The 27046-nt window shown below is 45.3% G+C and overlaps 1 protein-coding gene and 1 pseudogene across 8 annotated transcripts in view; both read right to left on the bottom strand.

The window, feature by feature from the left end:
- The window catches only part of ITGB4 (integrin subunit beta 4), a 74339-nt gene that overhangs the window by 32075 nt on the left and 15218 nt on the right, over window positions 1-27046 (bottom strand). For all 7 annotated transcript variants that reach the window (XM_082203182.1, XM_082203181.1, XM_082203184.1 and 4 more), the window contains exons 2-14: window positions 22308-22396; window positions 18749-18831; window positions 14556-14657; window positions 13326-13530; window positions 12787-12883; window positions 12013-12184; window positions 10315-10578; window positions 7309-7398; window positions 6871-6993; window positions 4052-4219; window positions 3765-3841; window positions 2347-2558; window positions 839-942 (exon numbers count right to left, since the gene is read on the bottom strand). In XM_082203182.1, coding sequence (XP_082059308.1) covers window positions 839-942; window positions 2347-2558; window positions 3765-3841; window positions 4052-4219; window positions 6871-6993; window positions 7309-7398; window positions 10315-10578; window positions 12013-12184; window positions 12787-12883; window positions 13326-13530; window positions 14556-14657; window positions 18749-18831; window positions 22308-22386 — 1776 coding nt within the window. In that variant the 5' untranslated portion in view covers window positions 22387-22396. The remainder of the gene's footprint in view (window positions 1-838; window positions 943-2346; window positions 2559-3764; window positions 3842-4051; window positions 4220-6870; window positions 6994-7308; window positions 7399-10314; window positions 10579-12012; window positions 12185-12786; window positions 12884-13325; window positions 13531-14555; window positions 14658-18748; window positions 18832-22307; window positions 22397-27046) is intronic.
- Window positions 20896-22172, bottom strand: LOC309521912 (Golgi reassembly-stacking protein 1-like; annotated as a pseudogene). The gene has a single exon. The product of its transcript is annotated as a Golgi reassembly-stacking protein 1-like (transcript).

Raw genomic sequence — 27046 nt, 5'->3', positions numbered from 1 at the left:
GCCCTGCATCCCGTCCCCACTGGAGGCGTGGCTTCCCTCCTCCGTGGAGGAAGTGCTGCTTCTCACGTTCTTTGGAGGCTCCCTGTAACCCAACTGCCCTTCCACCTCTCGCCTCTGAGCTGATGGCAGTTCCCTGACAGTCTGACTCAGCATAAGGGAGTTTTCTGTGTCCTACCCCCTCTCTGTGGGTTAAACCACAGAGCCTAGGACTTGCTGATCAGAAGGTCGGCAGTTCGAATCCCCGCGACGGGGTGAGCTCCCGTTGCTCGGTCCCAGCTCCTGCCAACCTAGCAGTTTGAAAGCATGTCAAAGTGCAAGTAGATAAATAGGTACCACTCCGGCGGGAAGGTAAACAGCGTTTCCGTGCGCTGCTCTGGTTTGCCAGAAGCGGCTTAGTCATGCTGGCCACATGACCCGGTAGCTGTAGGCCGGCTCCCTCGGCCAGTAAAGCGAGATGAGTGCCGCAACCCCGGAGTCGGCCACGACTAGACCTAATGGTCAGGGGTCCCTTTACCCTTTACCTTTACCTACCCCCTCTCTGAAGATGCCTTAAATCCATTAATCAGTCTACCAGCTCAAGTCCATTATTGTCTACTCTGACTGGCAACACCTTGCCCAGGGTCTCGGAAAGAACTTTCCCGAGAGCCTGGAGAAGTGAGGACTTGAATTTGGGAACATCCCAATGCAAAGCATGAGGCCTGCTACATCAACTTTGAAGTCACCCAGCCGTCTATTTAAACAGAACTCTCTCTGATCTTCAGGCTGTTGTACATGAAGGAATACAGCTTCCTATACCCCTTGTTTATCTTTCTAAGAAGGGCAGGGGGGAATAACTTACCCCACTGCTGGAGATGCAGGTCTCATTGCTTGTGGGACACTCACAGCCAGGGCCTTCCCAACCACTTTCACATGCACACTGACCCATGTAGCAGCGCCCCCGATCTGCATAGAGGAAGGAAACAAGGATAGGGTTTCATAGAACTCAGCCTACACTTACATGGCTGATCTAGCTCAAGATTCACATCTTTAGCAAAGTGCCACAATGCCCATAGTTATGTCAGGAGCTTTTGGGGGTTTGTTGTTGTGCTGCTGTTTTTTTGTATCTTAAATATTTTGTGCTTTTAAAAATTAAGAATAAGATGAAAACCAAAAAAAAAGTATTGCAATAAATATAAGACCATCTCACACTGTGGCTGCAGGAGCATTATAAGGTGGTAACAAACGTTGACGTCAAATAAAGGTCTGTACAGTACAATAATGTGAAATTAAGGAGGGAAGTCCTAACATTTTTATCTATTGAAAGATCACAATTTTGGGTCAGTCATTAAGTGAGTACTGTTGAAAAACAGCTACACAGCAAGGCCATGGAAGATGCATATACAACAGGGGTAGAGAAAATCTGTGTCGTGAATCATTTAAGGGTGTCTTTATTCAAATGTGGTAGAAGTGCAAACCATTCAGAAGCTTTAAATGACTATAATCAAGACAAAGAAGTGGGGAATGTTAAGCTACTGTGTTTTCTACTTGATGGATTCATCAAGTATGCCTCCAACATTTTATAAAGGTTGATGCAGAAAGACAACAACATGGTTGCTGCAATAAGAAAGGCCAAGTACTGGAAAGGGAAAGGTGAACCAGAGAATCCATATTATGTTTTTTATTCACACTGCAATCCTAACCACACATACTTGGGACTTAACTTCAGAGTACTTGGCATTCAGACGTAGTTTTTAGGAAACCAATAATGCTCAGGTCAACATCAACCTGACCTTGGCTGCAGCCAGACAGAGTGAATGCAGGGAATCTGTTTAAAACACAGTATTTTGCCCACTCTGTCACTGGGCTAATCTCTACGGAAATGGATCACGAAAACACCTTTTGTTTTCCCTTCACTTGAGAGTGTAACTGATGCCCTCTAGAGGCTTTCAAAGAGAAGATGACAGATCTATGACCAACCACTAAAGGCTTTTCTTGGCATTAGCTGTACAAGCCTAGGGGGATTCAAAGGCAAAGAATATGAGGAAGGTGTGATAGCCTGCAGAAAAACTCAAACACCATAAGCTTTATAACTGGGGCAATAGGTTTGGGGAGGATCTTCTATTCAGTCATTAACACAATAGTGAATCCTCTATAATTTATGATCTAGTTGTGGTGTGATTTCACAAGCATCTGAGAACAACCGTTTACGGTGCAATACTAACTGTGCCTGCTAAGGCCTATCGGATTCAAGGGAGCTTACTCTCAGGTAAATGGATTCAGATGTGTAGCCTTAGCCTGCAGCAGAAAGTTGTAACCACCTGAGGGCAGACCTGAAGCTTGGTCACTGCTCCAGAAGGCCTCACTCACCATTACAGAGGAATCCGGAACTGCGGGGACACTGCAAATTGTCAAATTCACAAAAGCGGCCTTCAAAACGCTGGGTCCGACCTTCAGAATAGCACTCGCATTGCCCACAGAGGCATTCACCTTGCCCTGAGCAGGGCTCTGTATCCCCTGGTCGTACGCAGGCCGCATCGTCAGTAGAGGAGATGGTAGAGCAGTTACACGTAGCTCCCCGCCTGTCATGGAGAAAGGAAGTCAAGACAAAGACTGAGAAGGGCCTCGAAGGTCTGACATCTTGGAGAGCTGAAAGGACCCCAATGGACAAAATGTGGAGACAGTGTGACTGCAAGGGGGACAAGGTCCTGTCTTTGTGTTTGAACTTTGGTGCACGGTGCTTAGAAGGCATGGTGCAAAGAAATGATAATAATTGGCCACAACTCAACCTTTCTTTGCCATGAAGCGACTATTGAGAGGTGAAAGTGTGGCTCAGAGAAAAGCAGACAGCATGAGTCCAACATATATTTCCTGCCTCCTATTCGTAGTTGATTTGGAAGGGAAGAGAGTGGTCAGGAAAGTGACGCCTGAGAGGTGGGATTTGGGCACACAGTTTTCGAGTCTCATTTTCTCTCTCTCCCTTCACAGGCTTCACAGGGGAGGGAAAGGGAGGGCTCCTTATGTTGCCCTCTGCTCCCAGGGATACTCCCAGCAGCAGAAGCAAGGTTGCACGTGATAACCACGTCCCTTGCTAGATTGCTGGAGTTTGGGGGTAGAAGGTTATTCAGAAACTAAACATTTTACAACTAATTGGGGTGTGGGTGTGGGTGTCTAACATCAGTAGGGAACCTCTCCTACCCTATACTGCTCCCTTTTCAGACTCTCAGGGCATCCATGGGGGACGGGGACGGGACCCACTCTACTAAAGTTTAATACTAAAAGTGGGAGTATTATCCAGAAACATAGTATAATAAATAGAAAAATGTGAACATTATCAATAAGCAAATTATTTTGAAGTGGTTTCCTGAACAGGATATTCCTAAGGCACCAATTACCACATAATCAGTCAATCAGGTCCCTGTATGCAATAAGCAGGTTTACTGGGTAGGTTTACACGTAACGTTGAACCATGGTTACCATTAACCAAGATTTATAAAACAACAATAAACCAGTGGTTTATTGTCCAGTAGTTTGGAGGATGAATTGTTTGGGTTAGGTTGCTGGTCCCACAGATTTTTTATTTATTTATTGCTGCTACACTGCTTTTATTGATATCTGACGTTTTTGTGTTTTATTTTATACAGTTGTCCTTATGCTTGTTATTCGAAGCTGCACTGTGTTCCAGATTGGAGGAAGGGCAGGGCACAAATCAATCAACTGATATTTTCTGCTGAAGGAAATAGAAAACACACACCCCACTTAATAAAAAATAAGGATGAGGTATTTACCAGCCTGCATTGCAAACACACTCTCCACAGGCGAAGTTCCCCCTGAAATTGCACCTAGGTGATAGGACTTCCTGTTGCTGCAAAGTACAAGAGAAGAGATGTTACTGAACTTTATTCTAGGGGATCAGATTTAGTCACGTGTCCTTTAGAGAATAAATAATGGTAGCCTCTAGTTTTGCTTCTATATGCAAACCTAAAGAGCTCATACAAGAGTCAGGCTTCCTATAACATTAATATCTAGAGCCATTCTTGGGGTAGGACAACCAAAGAGGAGAACAAAGAAGTACCAGTTCACAGGGGCAGGCGTCGCAAATGACTGAGGCTGCTACTTCCACGTTGTTACCGAAAGAGGAGGGCTTAATGTGGAAAACGCCATCCCGATCTTTCTCCGGGAGACTGCAGACATGCTTGTCACCCACTTGCTCATGAGCTTTCACACGTACTTTGAATCTGCCCTAGATGGAAGAGAGAAGTCCTGTTCATTTGCTGGATTGATCCAAAGAGAGAAAGACAAGAGAGATATGCCACTTTAAACAGCAACCTGGAAGGTGAACGGCTAGGCACAAGGCTGAAGACATAGAAACAAGTAAACAGATATTGCTAACCTGCTTCCGAGATGGATAAGAAGTACTGTATTTTTCGCACCATAGGACGCACCGGACAATAGGACGCACTTTGTTTTAGAGGGGGGAGAACAAGAAAAAAAAAATCTCCCCCTCTCTGCTCAGCGCCCCTTCAGTGAAGCGGCAGGAGGCGGTGCACAGAGAGGGGGAGAACTTTCCCCATCTTGTTTTCCCGCTCTAAAACAAGGTGCGGTTTAAGGTGCGTTCAGGTGGCTACCTTGGAAGCCTGGAGAGCGAGAGGGGTCGGTGTGCACTGACCCCTCTCGCTCTCCAGGCTTCAGGTTCCTTTCGACCTGTTCTTTGGGGCTGGCGGGGGAAGCCCACCACCAGCCCCAAAGAGCAGGTCAGGGAGCAGAGGAAAGGGGCAGCGGAGAGGCTCCTGCCATAGCCGCGGGTCAACTCCCCAGCCGGGAGAGCGCACGCGGGGCTAAAGCAGCCCCCCGTGACCCTCTCCCGGCTGGGGAGGTGATGGCAGGAGCCTCTACAGCCCCGCGTCACCTCCCCAGCTGGGAGAGGGTCGCAGGGGGCTGCTTTAGCCTCGCGCGCGCTCTCCCAGCTGGAGAGGTGACGCACAGCTATGGCAGGAGCCTCTACAGCCCCGCGTCACCTCCCCAGCTGGGAGAGGGTCGCGGGGGGCTGCTTTAGCCTCGCGCGCGCTCTCCCAGCTGGGGAGGTGACGCGGGGCTGTAGAGGCTCCTGCCATAGCCCGGCGTCACCTCCCCAGCTGGGAGAGCACGCACGGGGCTATGGCGTCTTCGCTCCATAGGACGCACACACATTTCCCCTTCATTTTTGAAGGGGGAAAAGTGCGTCCTATAGAGCGAAAAATACGGTATATGTTCCCGATGCTGGCTGGCAGCATTCCCCCCCCCCTCATGTATAAGTAGCTGGGTGGGATGGAGATAGATACAGCCAGAAAACCTACACGGCGTGGTGGTGGTCTGGGATATGGGGCCCTGCTCTTCCTGTCCTGAACAGTTATTGTTAATGGCTGCTTCCAGATGGGACTACCTAATCATTGCTCTCAAGTTCTGAACTAAAAGTGAATTGCAGTTGACTTTCCACACTAGAAGGAGCATTGCGCTTCTGTGTGAGTCTTACTTTGTCCTGCCCATCCTATCAGGTGTGACGTAGCTGATGCGGATGGGCGCATTTGAAGGTCAGCAACACACATTCGCTATTCATTCCTTCAGTTTATATCCTGCCCTTCCTCCTGAGGGAAACCAGGGCAGCTTGTGGGGAATGCCTTTTTCTTCAACCCTGTTTTCAAAATCAACCTTTTTATTAGCAGTAAAACACTTTCCTGCCTTTTTTTCTGAAATGGAGGAATAACTCTTAACACAGTCATGCTATGTTGCTGCTGCTGCTGCTTGTCTTACAGTGCTATAACAGTATACTAATGCAATTATGCAATTTCTATTCTGAACTTAAAAATGGAAAGCATAATGCTGGTGGTCAACAAAAGAGGTTTAAAGACTCTCTCAAGGCAAATTTAAAATTGAAGTATAAACACCGACAACTGGGAAACACTGGCCTGTGAGCGCTCCAACTGGAGAACAGCCTTTACCAAAGGTGTTGTGGACTTTGAAGACACTCAAACTCAAGATGAAAGAGAGAAACGTGCTAAGAGGAAGGCACATTTGCCAAACCCTAACCATGATCAACTCGCACCCGAAAACCTGTGTCCCTGATGTGGAAGGATGTGTGGATCCAGAATTGGCCTCCACAGTCACATATGGACTCATTGTGAAGACTGTGTTCATGGAAGACAATCTTACTCGGCTATGAGTGATTGTCAAAGAAGCAGCAGCAACAACACGTTTTTAGCAACCTGGTTAATGATTGTTACCAGAAAGGGATGGATGGATAGATATCATCATGACATTATAACATTGTACAGCTATACTTCTTTATTTTAAAAAAGGAAAGTATTTTAGTGCTAATTAAAAGTTTGATTTAATAAAACACACATAAATGGGGTCCTAAAATGGCAGCAACCACCTATGATGAATACATGTTGAATATGTGTTTCATCCATGTCAAAACGCCACCATTTACAAACAATTAGTAGCTCTAAAGCCATTTGTATCTATGGAGACTGCTCTACTCTTCTATTCTTCTGGAAATAATTGGACTCAGTGCCATCATCTGAATGCCCAGGTCAGGGATGGTGCATCGCATTTTGCCATTTGAGGCAAAACAGGAAGTACTGCCATGCTCTGCTGCTGCTGCCACCAACACTGCCATATTTGCTGCTCCTTACACCTGCTCTACCCACCCTACCACTGCTGCTACTGGCAGAGAAGCAGTGCTGGCATCAGAACGGCTTTCATGTGAGTTCTTGCCAATTTTGGGGGAGATCACGCTTAAAATCGGTGCCAATGCTGTCACTTCACCACTAGGCTAATGGCTGGGCCGGCCCTGGCCCTGTCAAGAGTGAGTGAATGAGGAAGACAGAAATACAAAGGGGAGGTAGGCCTTACCACTTCACCACGGACAACATTGAATGAGCCAGACTCTGTCTTTTCATACATCTCAGATGTTATTTCTGTTTTCATGGCTTTTGGGGTGCCAAAAGCTCGAATGTCCATCTTGGAACTAATACGCTGGGAAAGGCAGGGAGGGAATAAATTAATAGAACTGAAACATACCAAATTCAGAGGTTCTCCCTAGATTATAATAATAGGATTTGCACATTATAACGTCCAACCATGTCCACAGAGGATGGCTCTATTAATTTGCTCCTTGAGTTGTATTGTCACCGCAAAATTCAGTGAAGTACAAATGTCAAAGGCTAGCTGTGTTTTGGTTCACATATTGATTTGAGAAGTGAAAATTATGCAGCTTCTCATTAAAATGCACACAAAATTGAATTTCTTTTCCATTCCTAGATAGGACAGATTCCTGATGTTGCCTCTTACATTGTAAGCCGTACGAATCAAGTCCACAATATTAGAGGAATCTTCTTGCAGCCTCCCAATTTCAGAAATTGGGAAATATGTGTGCAGTTTCTATTAAAAAAGAAAAAGCAGTGAATTAGTTAAATATTTAAGTTCTGTTACAACCTTAAATGGACAACAGAGAAAGCAACATAGTTAAGTACCTTGTTATACACAGTAACTGAGCATATACCTTTATCTTACTATTGTAGTTGAATTTTTGCTGCTGAGAAACACTAGACACAGGTCACAACAACACAGCAAATATTAGCTGTGGTGTTTTCCCATTGATTTCAACAGGATGTAGTTATGATTAATTTTCACTGGGTTGGGTCTCTACAACGGAATGTGCATTTCAAAGACAGTAGCAAAACCTCTTGTTGTGAAGGGATGGTTCTATCCTGTACCCATTCTAACCCATCTCAAAGAGGCCATTCTGATTAATGGCCTCCCTAGCTGATATTAATGAACAGGTGGAGAAAAGGGGCTTTGTGGGCAGAGGCTAGTTGTTTGGGATAGGACATGAAAGGCTTTATCAGTCACCACCAGTACAGTGAAGCGAGCATGGAAGCTAGTATGCAGTCAGTGCAACTGTCATAATACCAACTGAAGATGCTACCCACACCGGCCAATGCACTCTTTTAGCTGCTGCATCTTAGCAATTATCCTGGGGAGCCTCATGCCAGTAGGTCAAGCCAACACTCAGTGAAGTCCAATGAAGGTTGAGAATCTTAGGGCCAAAGCACACATTAGGCCATGAGGATCCAGGACTGCTCTTCCATTGGTCTTTTAAACAGACACACAGCAGTATGTGCATGTGCTAATTTAATTAGGAAAGTGGTGTGAAGGCTGGGACATTAAACCCTATCCCCTGCCCAACACCCTCAAGCTGTGAGTTGCTTTTCAAGAGGAAAACACAAATCTGTATCACGCATCTGAAATCCCCCCCCCCCAAGGAACAAATAGCAGCTTAGCAGGGGCTTTTGACTGGGAACATGGCCTGGAAGGAAGGAGTTAAAATACCCTCATTCTCCGTGCATCTTTAATTGAAAAATATTTAAATTATCCATGGCATAGAGAAAGTGGATAGAGAAAAAAATATTCTTAGGGCCAAGCTAACTGTGATGTTAATTGCATAAATGCAATTAATGTACCTGCTTTTTATTACGGAAACTGTAGCCAAGGAGGAGCCTGAGCAGCCTCAAGACCATGAGGGCTGGGGAGAAAGGGAAAGTTTAACTCTTTCTGTTTTTGCCACAATCCTCAAAACCTTCTCTTGGAAACCGCAATGTGCATTTCAGTGGGACCAATGGGAACTTGCTTTGAAATGAAAATAGCAGCTTTGGAGAGGCTATTTTTTGCCAGGATCATGGCAGGAAGAGAAATATTTAAATCCTCCCCTCTCCATCCTCATAGCCTTCCCCAAGACTGCTATTTTCATAAGAATCGGCATGCAAGTTAATTTCCTTTGCAAAGTTGACATGTCTAGTTTGGCCCTCAAACCCCTATCCTTCTAGGACTTAGATTTAAGATACAGTGGTACCTCAGGTTACATACACTTCAGGTTACATACGCTTCAGGTTACAGACTCTGCTAAGCCAGAAATAGTGCTTCAGGTTAAGAACTTTGCTTCAGGATGAGAACAGAAATCGTGCTCCAGTGGTGCGGCGGCAGCAGCAGGAGGCCCCATTAGCTAAAGTGGTGCTTCAGGTTAAGAACAGTTTCAGGTTAAGTACGGACCTCCGGAACGAATTAAGTACTTAACCCGAGGTACCACTGTAAAGCATTTGTTCACTCTGATGCGGGGGTGGGGAAACTTAAAGCCACTCCAGATGTTGCTGAACTATAATTCCCATCAGCCCTAGCAATCATGGCCAATGGCTAGGGATTATGGAGTTATAGTTTAGGAACTTCTGGGAGGAGAAACTTCTGGGAGAAGAAAATGTTCTCCATACCTGCTCTACTGTCTTTTTGCCCTGCAGGTTAGCTTCCTGGAAACATCTGGCTGATCACTGAAGGAAACATGATGCTAGCTTAAGGTTACCAGATTTTTTCCAATGAATCCAGGGACACTTTTCAACTTCAATGGATTTTGTATGGGGACTGATTTGTAAATCCGGGGACTGTCCCTGGGAAACGGGGATGTCTGGTAACCTTAGGCTAACTAAGATGGACCTTAGGTCTGATCCAGTAGGGCTTGTTCTATATTCTTCAAAAAAACTTATCAGATAATCAGTCATGGATTTCTTGGAGTAACATGTAGCTTGGTCCATTTGCAGATGGAAATCTGTTGTGTGAAACAAAAGATATCCTGGTCTGATTCCTGACTGGGATTATCCAACTAACCACTGGGTGTCCCCACTGGATTACAAAAATAGATTGCACAGCTGCTTTGAAATAGGCTATGTTCTTGTTTCTGCTGTTACCAAGTTGTTGGGTGAGAAAATATGCAGTACCTGAAGGTAATCTGATTCCTACACCTGTGCGCTGAGTCACATTACCCGTATATTCCTATGGGAATATAGTGTAGTGTTTTACAGAGAAGAAAGTGAACTGCAGAATAACATTTCTAGGATGAGGAACATATGAAAGAAAACACTAGAAGCACATTTGGACATATACTAGAGAAGACAGTGAAAACCCACAATATCTCCACTTCAATGTGAAAACTAAGGAGATGCTGAAAAAATGAAAAAAGCTCATCTGCTGAAGGATTCTTGGATAACTTTCAAAGTGTATTTCCCAAACAACAATGACTGATGGCCTCCTTTCCCTATTCAGATCCTGTAGCCCTTTTGCTGCTGGAGGAGGAGAGCAGAGCTTTTTGTCCAGCAGTAAATGCCTAAACTGGCTTCCTTGTAAGGTCATTGTCTGCAGGCAATGGTGACCAGTGTCAACTGCCAGTGGCTTAAAAACACACCTCTCAGTTTCTCCTCTGACACCATCCAAGCACCCAACACCCACTGTCTTCCCAGTGTCATTTTTCACCTCATAGTAATCGTAAGAGTGGTTGGTGACAGCAAATATGGGGATGATATTGCTCTGCCTCAGCAGTTTCACAAGTGCGGGTACGGAGGGGTAATCCTGCTTTGTGTCAAAGGTGTAACTTCCTGTCCTGTTCAGGTGGCAGTATCCATCGTTCCTCCTCATAATTCCTGCAAGGACATTGGCACCGTCAGCTTCATAATGGAAGGCGGACTCGGTGGAGAACACCAGGAGGTGAGTGCTGTCTTCCCGCCAGCCAATCTGGTCCTGTGGGCAAAGAGAAAAACAAAAGGGTGTAGATTCAACATTGTGGAGGGATTTAATTTACTCAGAATGGTGAAGCTGGTTCCCCAAAAACAGGTTGAGGAGAGTGCTGTGGACATTCACACCATGGCAGAAGTTTCTGTGGCAACCCCTTCCCTAGGTACATCAATAAAGCTTGCAGCCACTGGGTGTCACTTCCAACTGCAGACCAGTCCAAGGTTAGCTGAGAGGTCTGGAAACTTCATCAAGTGTTTTTGTGCTGATGTTGACAGTGTCTGGTCACTTCTCTCTTATCTTGTCGCCTCAGCTCTTATCTCTTAAGAGATTGACAAGGTATAGCTCCCTGAATTCACCATGTGTTCTACTTCCATTCTAAAGTACTTCTGGTATTTATTTACAGTGGTACCTCAGGTTACATATGCTTCAGGTTGCATATGCTTCAGGTTATAGACTCCGCTAACCCAGAAATAGTGCTTCAGGTTAAGAACTTTGCTTCAGGATGAGTACAGAAATCGTGCTCCGGCGGTGCAGCAGCAGCGGGAGGCCCCATTAGCTAAAGTGGTGCTTTAGGTTAAGAACAGTTTCAGGTTAAGAACGGACCTCCGGAACGAATTAAGTACTTAATCCGAGGTACCACTGTATTTTTAACCTTCATATGTCTTTCAGCTGCTAATCAAACTGTTATCTCCATCTTTACGCATACAGCACATTTCTCACAAGTTTGTATCTAAAGTGGTTTACAACACAATAGCAGTTGAAAAACAATAACCATAGAACATAATTAAAACACCATTTACACTAAAGTAACAATTCAATAATAATAATTATTTAATAACAATTATTATTATTAACAATTATTTGATAATTATCATTGTTAAGCAATAATTAAACATTTTTAAAATTATATCTTCAAAACATTTCCAGAAAATAAAACATAAAATACACCTAGAATCCCAGGTGTGTAACCTGATATCTGTTACACCTGGGAGGGACTTATTCAGTCTACATTCTCTATCTTGGAAAAAGAGTCTACAAGCTGACCTCATGGCTACTTCATCAGTCTAATTTTTATAAGTTTTGGTTTTTCATTTTCCCTCATTCATCTCTCACTGTCCGCTTGATGAAAAGTTCTAGAGAACTCACCACACTGTTGTGGGTCCCAATAAAGCTCCAGCTGAACTACAAATTTTGGAGTTTATTTAAATTGTAATGTTCTAACTCTAGCTATGGCTTGATAACAGCTAGTCCATTCTAAAACTCAGCCAGGTTCTAGCAAGACACAAGCATTACCATGCACTGATAATTGAAGCAAAGCTTTGGCCTAAATATTCTCATTGATCTCACAGCTTGATGAGGGGCTAAGAAGGCCCATATCCATCTTACACTCAGTGAATTGCTTTATCTATCTATGCCTTCTTCAGCGACCTCTTGGCTCACCTTGCAAACAGCCGTTTGTAATATGGCATCAAATCCACCTTCTGGGGCATCCAAGTTCCCTGATATTTGCTCCATCATTAACTCTTGGCTGAATTTATTGATATCATGGGTTAGGCGGATGACATTCTTAAAGGAGAAGGGTGGGTCAGCACCAGTCCAAGGCTCACGGAGTCTGAATGTAAAAAGAATAGCAAAGGCTTAATAATCAAATACCAGCAAGTTGATATCAGAAACACCTCCTCTGTATCTTGTAGGGAAAGACCTCGGTCATCTGCCATACAGTTTAATAAAATTAATTATGTGAGCTGAAACAGCAAAAATAAAATAAAAAATTAAAATTAAAATTAACAAATGAGTTGTGACCAAAATGTTCTTAGGCATAGGTTGATTTCATCAGATGCAGGAAGACACCGACTGTTTTCCTTCGTTTCGGAGGAAAGATGGGATATAAATGTAATCCCCCCCCCCCGTTTATATTTGGGGTGCACAACTGTTTTGCAAAATAAGTTGAAAAATGAAAGAACACATATTAAAAACAGATATTCATCATGAGTCAGTCAACTGACATACACAAGATTCAGCCATGAATGGATATGATGAAGTAAGACAGCACGGTTTGGAGAAGGGGCATAGTCATAGGTATTAGAAACAGGCTAGCTTAAGCTACAAGGCTTATTCACTTTATATCTTTCACACCCACCCACTAGAAGGCAGCTATGGATCCTAAATAGTTAATTCACAAATATATCCCCTGGGTGCACCACCTTCACTTACCTCTCAGGCCTCATATCTGTCTGTGGGGCTGTAACTTTATCCACAAACTTGCCAAAGCCAATAGTATAATCACTGGTTAGCTGAGTCAAAAAATTTGCTGGCAGGAAGAAAGTGGGAAAGGAGCAAGTAAGTGAAGATGTCCTGGCACACTTCGATTAAAGCTGCAATCCTAACCATGTCTGCTCAGAAATAAATCCTGTTGAATTAGATGGGGGTTGCTCCCAGGTAAGTGGGGTTAGAATTGCAGCCTTAGTCCTCTGCTTGAAACATACTTTCCCACAATATAGTCCGATTACATAATACACTTCCATTGCACCTGAGGGCAGCAGGCTAGTTTGGGGCTTCAAAAGAGGTTCTATGGTGCGTGCGCACACCTTTGTCCCCCAACAAAGGGAAAAGGATGCCCCGCTCCTCAGGATCTGCTGCCTGAGACGGTTGCCTCATTCAGCCTAATGGTAGGGCCAGCCCTGTCTTTTGCCAAGTGCACTCAGACGTTGCAGACCGCTGTTTCCCACAGCTTATAAGTTTTTAATTCTCACCCAGTTGTTGGCCCATTGTTTTAAGGTTGTCCAAGTCGTCACGCATGGAATAGGAAAAGTCCATGAGAATGTAGAGGTCCACAGGAGATTCACTGGGCTCAAACACATCCACCTCAAAGCTAGCTTCCTCACCAGCTCTCAACTTCATTGCTATGTTCTGCGGGGATACTTGTGTTTTCTTCAGAGATGTATCAATCTTAAATTCCTGCCAGAGGAGACACCAGTAATCCTCATAAGATTTAGCAGTCATGTTGCATTTTTTGTTTTAACAGCAGATCAGAGAGGGAGAGCTGATTCATGACAAATAAGAGATTAACTAAATTTACAATGCTTATACCCTATAAGTATGTAAAACAGGTAAAGGTAAAGAACCCCTGGATGGTTAAGGTGTCACCAGGCAAAGGTGACTATGAGGTGCGGCACTCATTTTGCTTCAGGTTGAGGGAGCTGGTGTCTGTCCACAGACATCTTTCCGGGTCATGTGGCCAGCACGACTAAACTGCTTCTGGTGCAACAGAACACAGTGATGGAAGCCAGCGTGTACAGAAACGTCATTTATATGTATGTACAAGATGTCTGGACCAATTATGTAACCCTCCCCTTAAGCCTATTGACTTAGAAAAAGAAGCTAGGGAGGCTGTCCAAGCAAACTCGGCTTTTGGCAATTCTAGACAGCGATTCAGGTGTGTGGAATTGTTTTATTATGTCTGTAGCCCATCACCTTACCGACAAAGGTCCCTATAGTTAAAGCTATGGTTTTCCCAATAGTGATGTATGGAAGTGAGAGTTGGACCATAAAGAAGGCTTTTCGCTGAAGAATTTATGCTATTGAATTATGGTGCTGGAGGAGACAGTTGAGAGTCCCATGGACTGCAAGAAGATCAAACCTATCCATTCTGAAGGAAAACAGCCCTGAGTGCTTACTGGAAGGACAAATCCTGAAGCTGAGGCTCCAATACTTTGGCCACCTCATGAGAAGAGAAGACTCCCTGGAAAAGACCCTGATGTTGGGAAAGATTGAGGGCACAAGGAGAAGAGGACGAGAGAGGACGAGATGGTTGGACAGCGTTCTCGAAGCTACCAGCATGAGTTTGACCAAACTGCAAGAGGCAGTGGAAGACAGGAGTGCCTGGCGTGCTCTGGTCCATGGGGTCACAAAGAGTCGGACACAACTAAACGACTAAACAACAATAACAAATCCCATCTTTACATGACTTCCTCTCCACTCACCGATTTTGTTAGCATCTCTCCTTCCATGAAGACTATGCTGGTCTGACTGCAGCCGTATCTTAATAGGTTGTCTTTGAAATCACAGCGGGACTCTTTGAAGTTCTAGGGCAAAAGAAATTGTATAACAATGGCACACACATTTAGAAAATACATGCTATTCTCTATTTTTAAGTATTTACCTTACTATCTGCCTCCATGTTAGACTGAGGGTAGGATGTAGTGGTCCCATGAGAAATTCCTACGTCTACCTGTAACTGCAACTTAAGAGAGGTAGGTTTGCAACAGTGTGAAGAGAGTACAGTCGTACCTTGGTTCTCAAACAGAATGAGTTCCGGGAGTCCGTTCAATTCCCGAAACCCTTCGGAAACAAAGGCGCGGCATCCTACAGCCAATTGGAAGCTGTGGAAGCTACGCCTGACGTTTGGCTTCCGGAAATTGTTTGAAAACCGGAACACTCACTTCCAGGTTTCGATCGATCGGGAGCAGATTTGTTCAGGAGCCAAGGCGTTTGAGATCCAAGGTATGATTGTAAATCCAAGTTTTTGCTCTCCAGCCTTACTCTATATGACACTAACATACCACCTGGCTACAACCTGGAACATCAGAGCTGGAAAATTCACATCATCTCTCTCACACAGTGCTTTTAATGGGGGGCGGGGGATGGGATGCAATTCCGCTACCAATCACTGAGGCACTAATCAGCTTTCCCCAACCTTTGATCTTCAAATGTTGTTGGAAGACAATCCACATCAACCTTAACCCTTGATCCTGCTGGCTGGGGATGCTGGACACTGGGGAAGACTACACTCAAGCAATTTACACACACTGTATGAACTAACCCTGCAATTTAGTTGTAACATTTGAGGAGTAGCAGTTTAGACTGTAATCCAAAATCACGTGTACTCAGAAATGAGTCCCACTGAATCTGATAAGGCTTACTCTCAGGTTAACTATGGTGGTTATGATTGCAGCCTTAATGTGCGAATTTAGCCCACTGAAGAGAATTGTGTTTGGAGTGATATGAAGCTTCTGTTTGCTCATACACACATACAAATTAGAACTTGATGTTGTAGTTGTCAAATGATAAGCACGCGCATGTCAAGGACTCCTTAGAGTGTGTAGAGCAATAATCTATTTAGAAGTGAGAGGGATGAAACTAAACGTTATGCATCCCCATCCAAAGGTATACAGGTATAATAATAATAATAATAATTTATTATTTGTACCCCGCCCATCTGGCTGGGTTTCCCCAGCCACTCTGGGCGGCTTCCACAGAAACCAAAAAACACTAAAATATCATACATTAAAAGCTTCCCTGAATAGGGCCGCCTTAAGATGTTTTCTGAATGTCAGGTAGTTGTCCATCACCTTGACATCCGATGGGAGGGCATTCCACAGGGCGGGCGCCACCACCGAAAAGGCCCTCTGCCTGGTTCCCTGTAGCTTCGCTTCTCGCAATGAGGGAGCCGCCAGAAGGCCCTCGGCGCTGGACCTCAGTGTCCGGGCAGAACGATGGGGGTGGAGACGCTCCTTCAGGTATACTGGGCCGAAGCCGTTTAGGGCTTTAAAGGTCAACACCAACACTTTGAATTGTGCTCGGAAACGTACTGGGAGCCAATGTAGGTCTTTCAAGACCGGTGTTATGTGGCCTCGGCGGCCGCCCCCAATCACCAGTCTAGCTGCCGCATTCTGGATTAGTTGTAGTTTCCGAGTCACCTTCAAAGGTAGCCCCACGTAGAGCGCATTGCAGTAGTCCAAGCGGGAGATAACTAGAGCATGCACCACTCTGGCCAGACAGTCAGCAGGCAGGTAGGGTCTCAGCCTGCGTACCAGGTGGAGTTGGTAGGCAGCTGCCCTGGATACAGAATTGACCTGTGCCTCCATGGACAGCTGTGAGTCTAAAATGACTCCCAGGCTACGCACCTGGTCCTTCAGGGGCACAGTTACCCCATTCAGGACCAGGGAGTCCTCCACACCAGCCCGCCCCCTGTCCCCCAAAAACAGTATTTCTGTCTTGTCAGGATTCAACCTCAATCCATTAGCCGCCATCCATCCTCCAACCGCCTCCAGGCACTCACACAGGACCTTCACCGCCTTCACTGGTTCTGATTTGAAAGAAAGGTAGAGCTGGGTATCATCCTCGGGGGTAACGGATTGAAATTGATTCCATGCAACTTGACCAGACAGGGCTCTAGCACTCTCCCGCCCCAGCCCTGCTCCCACGGTGGTGTCTAGCTCCTTCCGAATATGAGTGATTTTGTCTGCAAAAAACTTTGCAAAATCGTTGCAGGAGATCTTGGGGTCTTTACAAGGCCCCGATGGTAAAGGTGGTTCCGTTAAATTGCGGACCACCTGAAAGAGTCTCCTGCTACTATTTTCTGCAGATGCAATAGAGGCGGTGAAGAAAGTCTTCTTCGCCGTCGCTATCGCCACTTGGTAGGCTCGACGTTGAGCTCTAACCTGTGTCCGGTCAGATTCGGAGTGAGTTTTCTGCCACCGACGCTCTAGCCGTCTCAGCGATTGTTTCATCGCCCTCAGCTCCGAAGAAAACCACGGGGCTGTCCGGGCTCCATGCAATCGGAGAGGGCGCTTCGGAGCCAGACAGTCGATAGCCCTGGTTAACTCCGCATTCCAGCGGGCCACCAGGGAATCAGCTGAAAGGCCATCAACATGGGATAAAGCATCCCCTACCACTCTCTGGAAACCATTTGGATCCATTAAGTGGCGGGGGCGGACCATCCGAATTGGTCCCACCTCCCTGCAGAGGGGAAGGGTCGCGGAGAAGTCCAGTTGCACCAGGAAGTGATCTGACCATGGCACTTCTTTGGTTTCATTTTTACTTAGTGTCAGATCACCCACGTCGCTAGGGGTGAATACCAGGTCTAAGGCATGTCCATGACTATGAGTTGGGCCCAACTTATTCAGGGACAGCCCCATGGAGGCCATGCTTTCCACGAAGTCCCGAGCGGCCCCTTGTAAGGTCGTGTCGGCGTGGATGTTAAAATCCCCTAGGACAACCAAACTAGGTGTCTCCAGGAGAACATCCGCCACGACCTGAAGCAGCTCGGACAGGGAATCCTTGGTGCAGCGGGGAGGTCGGTACACCAAAAGGAATCCTGTACTGCCCCTATTGCCCAACTTCCAGAACATGCACTCAGAAAACTGGGTCTTCCCAGTAGGACGCCTGGTGCAGACTAATGACTTCCTAAAAATCACTGCAACCCCCCCTCCCCGCCCACATGACCTGGGTTGCTGTGCGTAAGAGAAACCTGGTGGGCAAGCGGCAGCAAGGACGGGCCCATCTGTCTCATTCAACCAGGTCTCTGTCACACAAGCCAGGTCAAATCCTCCATCCACAATCAGGTCGTGGATGGCAGTGGTTTTATTCACCATTGACCTGGCATTACACAGCAACACCTTCAGGTTATGTGGGTTTCCCCTGTTGATTCCAGTATCCATCTGGTCAAGGCCAGACCCGGAGGCAGGGATAGTCTTCAAACAACGACTAAACCTGCCTCCTCGGTAATGACATGGTCTGGTCTTAGCGTAACTCCGCCTCCTGCCCATGATCACCGAGATCGGATGTCCCAGTGCTTCCCCCCCTGTGGAACTTGTCCCAGCCATCGTGTTGGCTGGGGCCTCACTCCCAGGCAGCCCTGATCCCACCCCTTAAAAACAAAACACAAACTATACAGAACCAATAAAACAACAGAAAACAAAAACAGAACAATTACACTAAAATTAATCCCCAACCAAATATCCATTACACCCACCCACCCGCAGCAAGAGAAAAAAGGAAAAAAAGAAATACAAATTTAAATTGCCACCGACTGCTTGAGGACATTTTAAAACACATTGGAACAGGGAAGCAATTGCAGAACACTTCCCAGCTTCCCCAAAAGTTTGTTCCAAATAAGGGCCTGGGCCACGCCCCCTGGGCCAGTTGGAAAAGGCCCTGGAAGGGAGCAGGCCCTGCAGTCCTCACCCAGCCAATGGTCCCATTAGGTACATTAGAGTCAGCAGGACCATAAGAGTAGAGGCTCAACACACATCACATGTGTAATCAGGATTGATATTGCCCAGGAATGCAGCACTGGAGGCTGTGAGATTGTGGCCAAAACTCAGGTGAGATTTGGAACTTTGAGATGTGTATGCATCAAGACAACAATCCAACAGTTATAAAAAGCTCCTACCTCATCACTGCAAAAAGAGCAGTCCTTGCTCACTTGGATACACTCAGTGCAGCTTTTTGCCCTGGAAGCCACACAACGGTTATCTAGGAGACAAGAGCAACAAGTCAGAAACACAGGAAACCAGACTGGTCTAGCAATGGAGAAAGAAGGGGACTCTGTCTTAGTCCCATTCTGGCTCTCTTCTCATTTCCTTTGCAGGACACACACAATGTTAGTCAAGAACAAATCTTAATTACAGCTCGTGGTTTGTTAGCAAGGAGACAAACCATGAGCCCAGGTTCAGATGTAATGCTAAGCCAAACCATGACTTAACTCCAGGTACCATGGAAGCAGGAGAAATGGGAGAGGAGTGAGATGGCCAAGATGTTTGCTCCATGCACTTGCAGACTCCCTCATTCACATTTAGCCATAGTTCGGCTTAGTATTATATGTGAACTGGGCCAATGTGAAAACCGTTACTCATGGCTTTGGTGCAGGTAAGAAGAATTTCAGGTGAGAAATGCAATACAAGGAGAATGCAAATACCAATTTGACCTGCAGGAATAAGCTTGTTTTGTTTTGCAACTGCGGATCTAAATCATAGGTACCAGCCTTCCCTGTCCTAGTGCCCTTCAGATGTTTTGGATTACAACCGTTGGCCATGCTGATTGGGGATGATGGATTTGGAGTCCAAACCTTATGGAAGGTGTCAGGTTGCAGAAGGCTGGGTTCATGCATTACATACAATGCCAAAAATAGACTTTTAGCCACTGCCCTGAACTGTCTGCACCGTCTATTAAGCCCACTATATTTTGTAATTATTCTGCCTAGAAATGAGATATACTATGCCTACTCAGTGTTGCGCAGGAAGACAATAATCGATCTTTCCACCATCTTTCTTGCAGAGCATCAAGACACATGCCACAAAATGGCGCCAATTTTTTTATCTCCCCCCCCCCAAAAAATGGTTTATTTTTAATCTTCAACAAACAGAAGCAGAGAATCAAAAACCATTTTGAAATATACCATTCAACACAGCTAGTGTGATATAGAACATCTGTTATTCATGTTGAATAAAGCCGTGTTCAGAGCTCAGGAGAGAAATCAGCCTCCCTAAAAAGCAACAGTCTCACCATCGGGTACAATCCTACATGATATTAGCTTATTTGCTCAAGTCAACACCTACCTGTCATTAGAACACACTTAATTTGAAAAGAAAAATTGAAATTCAATTAATTTACCATCCATGCATGTTTAGAATCGTCACCTTTAATTTGCAGAGGCTCAGAAGAAATATTTCAGCCACATCTAACCCCAAGTATAAAACTATAAGTTGCTTACGTTCACCTTGAAACTATTCTTTCAAGAGAGATTTCTAACAAGTAAGGTATCCAACAGGAGAATGAAGTAGCTGTTTGGGTTCATTTCCTACTTCTTTGGCATGTGTATAGTCAAGAGGTCTGCATGCACCTTCCTGTCTCCCAGATAACTTTAATGTGGCATTGACTAGAAGAGGAGGGTTGTGGGGGCTATGCCATCCCACCTGCACGTGCCAGGGATGGAGTTAAAGAGTACTGCAGCAGCTCTTCTGCAAGGAAGCACTGTAACCTGGATTGCAGCCTTGGAAGTTGAAAACACATTAGCCTCTTCTACATGGGTGCCCAGAGAGAGTCAAATTGTAAAGCGTCATTTGGGAATTTTAAACATTAAATATTTTGACATATAAAATCAAGGTGAACAGCTGTCACAATTAAAATTGAAACCTAGAAAGAGGGCTAAAAGGTTCTGCTAAAATCAAGCCACTGTGTGCTTACTAGCTGTATTTTTTTTTTAAAAAAACTAAAAGTCTTGCTATTAGCTTTTGGGCAGACAGCAAACTCTTCACACAAAACAGCATTTTAAAAGAACTTATTCCAAGTCAAATTATCAGTGTTATTGCTGAGCAGTAGTTGCAGATGTTGAAACCTATCAGACAATAAAAGGCTGGCTCAAGGTCACTGGAAACAACTTGAATTCTTGCAGTATTACTGTAATATAGCAATACAATGGATGTCACTGGGTATCAAAAGCCTTATTGTCTGGTACCAATGTCCTTACAGCTGATAGCAAGTGCTGTCCCTTTTTAGCACTAGATCTGTGCAGTTTCTTCTGTCAATTTGTAAAGGTTGTAAAGCTTTGGTCATTTGCGAGCTCTCAGTCCCATCTAAAAGCAGAAGTGTTTCTTGAGCACCACCATCAGCTTTAGATGTTGCATTTACAGAGGTATCCAGAGGAAAGGATGGCAAAACAGAAACTGAATCCAACTCTGGCTGAGGACTTGAGCCCTCTGCATAAGATACTGAATCTTCTGAAACTGGAATAGAGGCCTGGTCAAAGTGTTAATCAATTCCACTGTTAGATACCAAGCTATCAGTTGCTGCAACAGTGTCTGGCAAGTTGAAAGAAGCAGCGGAAGGCACCTTGACTGTTTTCACCAAGACAATTAATTCAGGAAAAGAAGCTCCAGACATATCTATAAAACCTGGGTCCATGACTCTCTGCACAGGAGGAGGAGGCTGTAGAGAATTTTCTACTGAATACAGATTTACACTTTGATCTGTGCTGTACTCTAAGCTTGCAGGTTCTTCGCTTTGGGAGTTTGGTGCTAACAGAGGAGCCTCTGTATAGCCATTGGTTGGTGGTTCAGGAGGTGTGTCTCCCAAGGGCAAAGGAGAAGGAGGACCAGCTTCTGCCTTTTTCTTTTAAAAAAAATAAAATAAATATTTTATCTTTGGTATAGAAGGCTGTGTTGGAATTCTGTGCAAATATCCACATCCAATGCAGCACCCTAAACTTCCTTCTCCACCCCAGGCTCCATTGGGGGTTACAAAAACCTCTCGACAGGAATCAGCTTCTGTGTTATAGACCATCAGTTTCAACGGCTTCCCCTCATGGGTTTCAATCAATGAGAAAAAAATCTTCAGACTCCTGCAGCATCTGATCCGATCCAACAATATAATCAGTGTGCGGCTGCAGGCCAGCCAGCGCTGCTGGGGAAGCCGGTTCCACTTCCAGCACATGCCACACATGCTCATTGGCTCTTTGGAAGCTACAGAACCTCACGCTGGCTCCCAGGAGCCCCTGCCCTCCCCACATGTTGCTGGGGACCACCTCCACTTCACGCACTTTCATCGTTTTAATGTTGTACACCTCCAGTTTCACAGCCTTCTCAACATTGGCTTTCAGCAAATCTTTTAAGATGTCCCCTTCTTTGTTCAGTCTGGTGTGTCCTATTGTGAGGATGAAATCAAAAGAATGGCTCCAGTCCAGCCTGCTGAGCAGGGGAGTTTTCCTGAACCCTGTGCACATGATATCCCTCGGAGCCCCCGTTGGGGACTTCGGAGCTGGAGCCCAGCCCCACGAGGGCCACCTCAGGAGCTCGGAGGCGACACCGGCGACGCCATCCTCATCCTCCCTCAGCCGCCGCTGCCAAGTTCCAACGCTGCAGCGCCGACTCGCCAATTTGTTTATCTATCAGTGGTTTGAAAACAATAGCACTGTTTGGCGGTAAAGGGAAATCTATAATATATGTGGAACTTACTTCTGTTTCCTTGGCTCAAGGTATGAAGCAGTGATAACAGCAACAGCCGAAGCAAAGTCCTTTGTAGTATCTTGTCCATTCTTTTATTCCTGAAATTCAACAGTCAACAGTCAGTCACAATCACGAGCATGAGAGCTAGGCAAGCCTAGTCCCAGCCAACAATTCCTATGTTCCTGTTCTCTTGTATTCAACTATGTTTTAATCAGAGTAAACCCGTTGAAATTAATGGAACTAACTTAGTCATGTTCATTTATTCTCATGGTTAAACTTAATTGAATACTACCTCTGACTACAGCAAATTATCCATAAATATTTTGGCAACATTCCTAAATAACTTTTTCACATAAGCAATGTTTTAACATAAAATTCATTAGCCTAACAAGTCATCTAGCTTAGATGACTTCCAAAAATGTTAGATACCTTTATGGAGGATAGGTCTGTCTACAGGTGAGCTGGTCACTTAGGCATCACCAGAAAAAGAAGGAACGTATTGACAAAATAGAGGGCAATATAGGGCACAGATTTCTATAACCTTTGCACAGGACAGTTTCTATGTATAGATGAAGGTTTGTTCTGTGCCTTATTGCTCATGGCTTGTCTGTAGGAGATAAACCACACACTTGGATTTGGATGGACGTGCCAAGTCAAACCATGGCTTAGCTCACTGCAGGGAAGCAGCGGTTTGAACAGAGGAGGAGTAAAGTGGCTGCAATCAACTGCAATCTCCTCTCCAGGAGCCTCCAGGCTCAAGCATTTGTGTTAAGTCATGGTTTGGCTTAGTGTTACATGCAAACCAGCTCAGTGGGTACCACTTAGATGCAGGGAACAAACACCAGCAGAGAGCTGCTGTCTTCGTGTCCTGTTTGTGAGCTTCCAAGAAACATCTGAGTGACCACTTTTGCAAACAGGATGCTGGAGTAGATTGACCTTTGGTCTGATGCAGCAGGAGTCATTATGTTCCTTTTACAACTTTAGTCTATGATTGTTGCAGGTGTTCAATAATCAAGCAATGTGGGTTCAAAGTGGGGGGGGGGAACTCTGGTGGTAAAATCTGTGTTTGACTCACCTCCTTCTCACAATTGATCATGCAAAAGACTAGCCGGATTAATACTACTGGTATGTCTGGAGGCGTCTAGAGAGCATTATTCCCTGTTACAAACATAAGTGACCTGGGAATAACCTGAGACAGTCAGCATGGGTATGCGGTTGAAGCAGCATGGAATCTCTTTAAGAGTCTTTAGTCAACAACACAGGTGTCTGCAAGGCTGTCTTTCATCTAAACTATATACGTGTGTGCCAAATAAGTAGCACTTGAATTATCTTACCTGCACATATTGTGTGTGTGTGTGTGTATTCCATAATTTATTATGCTATAAATCCCCCCAAAGCATTGCTTACTTGCAAACCTCTTTTCACAGGTGTGAAGGGCTAGAAACTGGCTTTTCTTTTTAAATGGAATAAAAGGGTGGATTCCAGGCCCAATACAAAATGGTGCACATGGGACAGTGAGACTACAGAATAACGGGGCCAGTAAACACGAATAATACTATCCATGTGATTATCTCAGACTTGCAAGAAAAGTGCTAATATGAGAGTGTCCACATGGAAGTTGTATGGAGGAATGGTTAAAACTTCTGCAGTGGAGATAATACTTTAAAAAGGAGCTGGGTTGGGTTTAAGGTGATTGTGAAGGCCTATGTAGCACCAACACCTGAAGACTACCATAGACAAATAGGGTTGCCATATTTCAAAAAGTGAAAATCTGGTTGTTGAACTTTTTTTGGAAAACTTTTTTTAAAAAGTAGTTTTGGAGCTATTTTTAAGGGTTGCCATACGTATGGATTTTCCTGCAGTTTTCAGCGATTTCCACTTGGACACTGTTTCTGAGAGCCGGATGTCCAGGAAATTCCATATGGCAGCCTATAAGAGATTTTGCGATTCTTGCTTTTGCAATTGTTGCTTTGAAGTTCAATTGCTGCTAATATTGCTATTTTACATAATCCTTTTGTTTTTAACTTTATCTTTATTGTTGTTTTTGCTTTAGCTTACTGTTCTTATAAACTACTCCAAATTTTAGAAAAGCATCATCAGCCGTTTTGCAAAGAAGTGGTGGCACTTGATTATGAAGCTACTGAAAGATCAGTCAATGCTAATACCAAGAGTTTAGGTAAAGGGACCCCTGCCCGTTAGGTCCAGTCGCAGACGACTCTGGGGTTGCGGTGCTCATCTCGCTTTACTGGCCAAGGGAGCTGGCGTACAGCTTCCGGGTCATGTGGCCAGCGTGACTAATCCGCTTCTGGCGAACCAGAGCAGAGCACAGAAATGCTGTTTACCTTCCTGCTGGAGCGGTAGCTATTTATCTACTTGCACTTTGACATGCATTTGAACTGCTAGGTTGACAGGAGCAGGGACTGAACAACAGGAGCTCACCCCGTTGTGGGGATTCGAACCGCCAACCTTCTGATTGGCAAGCCCTAGGCTCAGTGGTTTAGACCACAGCGCCACCAGCACCCCAATAGCAAGAGTTTACTATGTAGTAATTAAAGTAGATTACCTCCCCCGCTCCTGGAATGCTCATATTATACGCTAAGTTCAGTATTGAATGTTGATGAAATATTTTGCTGATGCTCCATGTTTGGTGAGAACCCCATCTGTCTTTGCTCACTTCCATCACAGCTGCTAGACCAAAGAGGCACAGCCAAGTTGGCTTGTCGGAAGCTGGCATGGCTCTAGAAGAGCTAAAAGAAGCTTCAAAAGCACCCCAATATAAAGTCACTGATAATTCATCCTTTCTCTTGGCTGCCTTCTCTGTAAGCACTTCTCTATTTCTGACACTGTGTAAGAGTCAGATTATACAATCAGCGGAATCACAGTACAGTGGTGCCTCGCAAGACGAAAAGAATCCGTTCTGTGATTCTCTTCATCTAGCGGTTTTTTCGTCTTGCGAAGCAAGCCCATTGACGGATTAGCGGATTAGCGCTATTAGCGGTTTATCGGCTTATCGGATCAGCTGATAAGCGTCTTAGCGGCTTAGAAAAAGGGGGGAGGGGGAAAAAACCGCAGGAACTCGCAAGACATTTTCGTCTTGCGAAGCAAGCCCATAGGAGATTCGTTTTGCGAAGCACCTCCAAAATGGAAAACTCTTTCGTCTAGCGAGTTTTCCGTCTTGCGAGGCATTCGTCTTGCGGGGCACCACTGTAAGGCCTTCCTGAACTGTACCACCAAAAAAAAAAAAAAAAAGCATCCTGCTCTTCACACAGAAACATAGCATGTCGGGGAAAATGCTACTGCTGAACTCATCTCCTTGACATGCTGTTTTTCTGTGGACAAGTTTCATTCGTGCAGGGGGGTGGTATTAAAACACACAAATCCTGTGCGTGCAACCCCAAAAGGGTGGCCCAGTGTGTTGCTACCTGGTGCTGCTGATAGTATAATCCAGGTTTTCAACCTTTTTGAGTCCACAGCTCCCTTAACCAACTACGTTCTTTCTGCGGGACCCCCGTGGGGCTCAGGAGCCCAGTTATGTCACCCCTTGCCTGCAGAGCTGGCAGCCCCTCACCCTTGCGGAGAGTTCCCTCAGCCTCCTCTCCTTGGGAGTCCTCCGGGCAGCCGCTGCGGCCACCCCAGATCTCTTAGCTGCCCCCATCCCTACCCCAAAGAGAGGTGCCTCCTCACACTGCCCACAGGGGCCGAGGACATGTCTGTCCATTCCCAAAAGCAAGGGCTGGATGGGCTCCCTCACCCACTTGCTTCCTTACTCTGAGGCTGCCTCAGCTCCTGGCAACCAGCACCCCATGGCCAGCACCAGAGGCACCATTCGCCTGCAGAGCTTGTAGCCAGGGCTTTGGGAAAAAGACGCAAAAGGGCATCAAAAGGGGGAAGGGAGGAAAGAGGGACAGAGGCCAGTGTTGTCTGCGGCACCCCTGACCATAATTCAAGGCACCCCAGGGTGCCACGGCACACTGGTTGAAAACCACTGGTATAATCAACTGGTTCCAACTTGTGTTTAAAGGGAGGTCTGCTTAATCTAGCAGCTCAAGGTTTGCAATGTTTGATGCAGAAGAAGATTCTTTTTTCTTTTGCAAGAAGCAGTCTAACAGGCCAAATTTACTAAAGATTATTATGCATACCTTAACTTGCAGGGGTGCAGAGGAATGTATTTTGACTCGATGTAGCACGCCTGACATTATGCAAACCTTATCTTAATGACATCATTTAGGACACCTCAGCGAAGCACATTAACTTCTGTAACTTGAGCAGACGAGGAAAGCAAACATGAACGAGGCAAACTAATGCCTCAAAAAAAGGAACGAACTTATCGGAGCAGCTGAAAAGACTCAGCCTAATACATTAACATGCTCAATAGTTTTGCTCTCCAAGCCTTCTCAAAGAAGAGAAATAACCCCAAAGCATAACATTGTGGGACTTCCTATTACTGTATATACACTATCCATCAGACTTGTGGTTCTGCAGTAAGTCAGACCCCTGCTAGTTTAAGGCAGGCGTCTCTCTGCATACGTGACTCACAGCCAAAACAAGCACCTCCTTTTTCCTGCGTTTAAGGCCTACTGATCAGAGACGGAGAGGAGAAGAAAAACAAGGTAAGTTTCAAAACAAACCCCTCCTGTCAGCCATTTCCCATTGTGCTAATAATTTCCAGAGTGGCACCAGCCAACAAAAGAATGTTGGGTGGGGCCGTGGAAAATGCCAGGCTTCCATAGGAAGCCCTGCTTTGGGTC

This window comes from Podarcis vaucheri (genome assembly GCF_965113315.1).
Source record: "Podarcis vaucheri genome assembly, chromosome: 2".
NCBI lineage: Eukaryota > Metazoa > Chordata > Lepidosauria > Squamata > Lacertidae > Podarcis > Podarcis vaucheri.
Note: the sequence above shows the minus strand (reverse complement) of the source record. Positions and strands in the feature narration are given on the sequence as shown.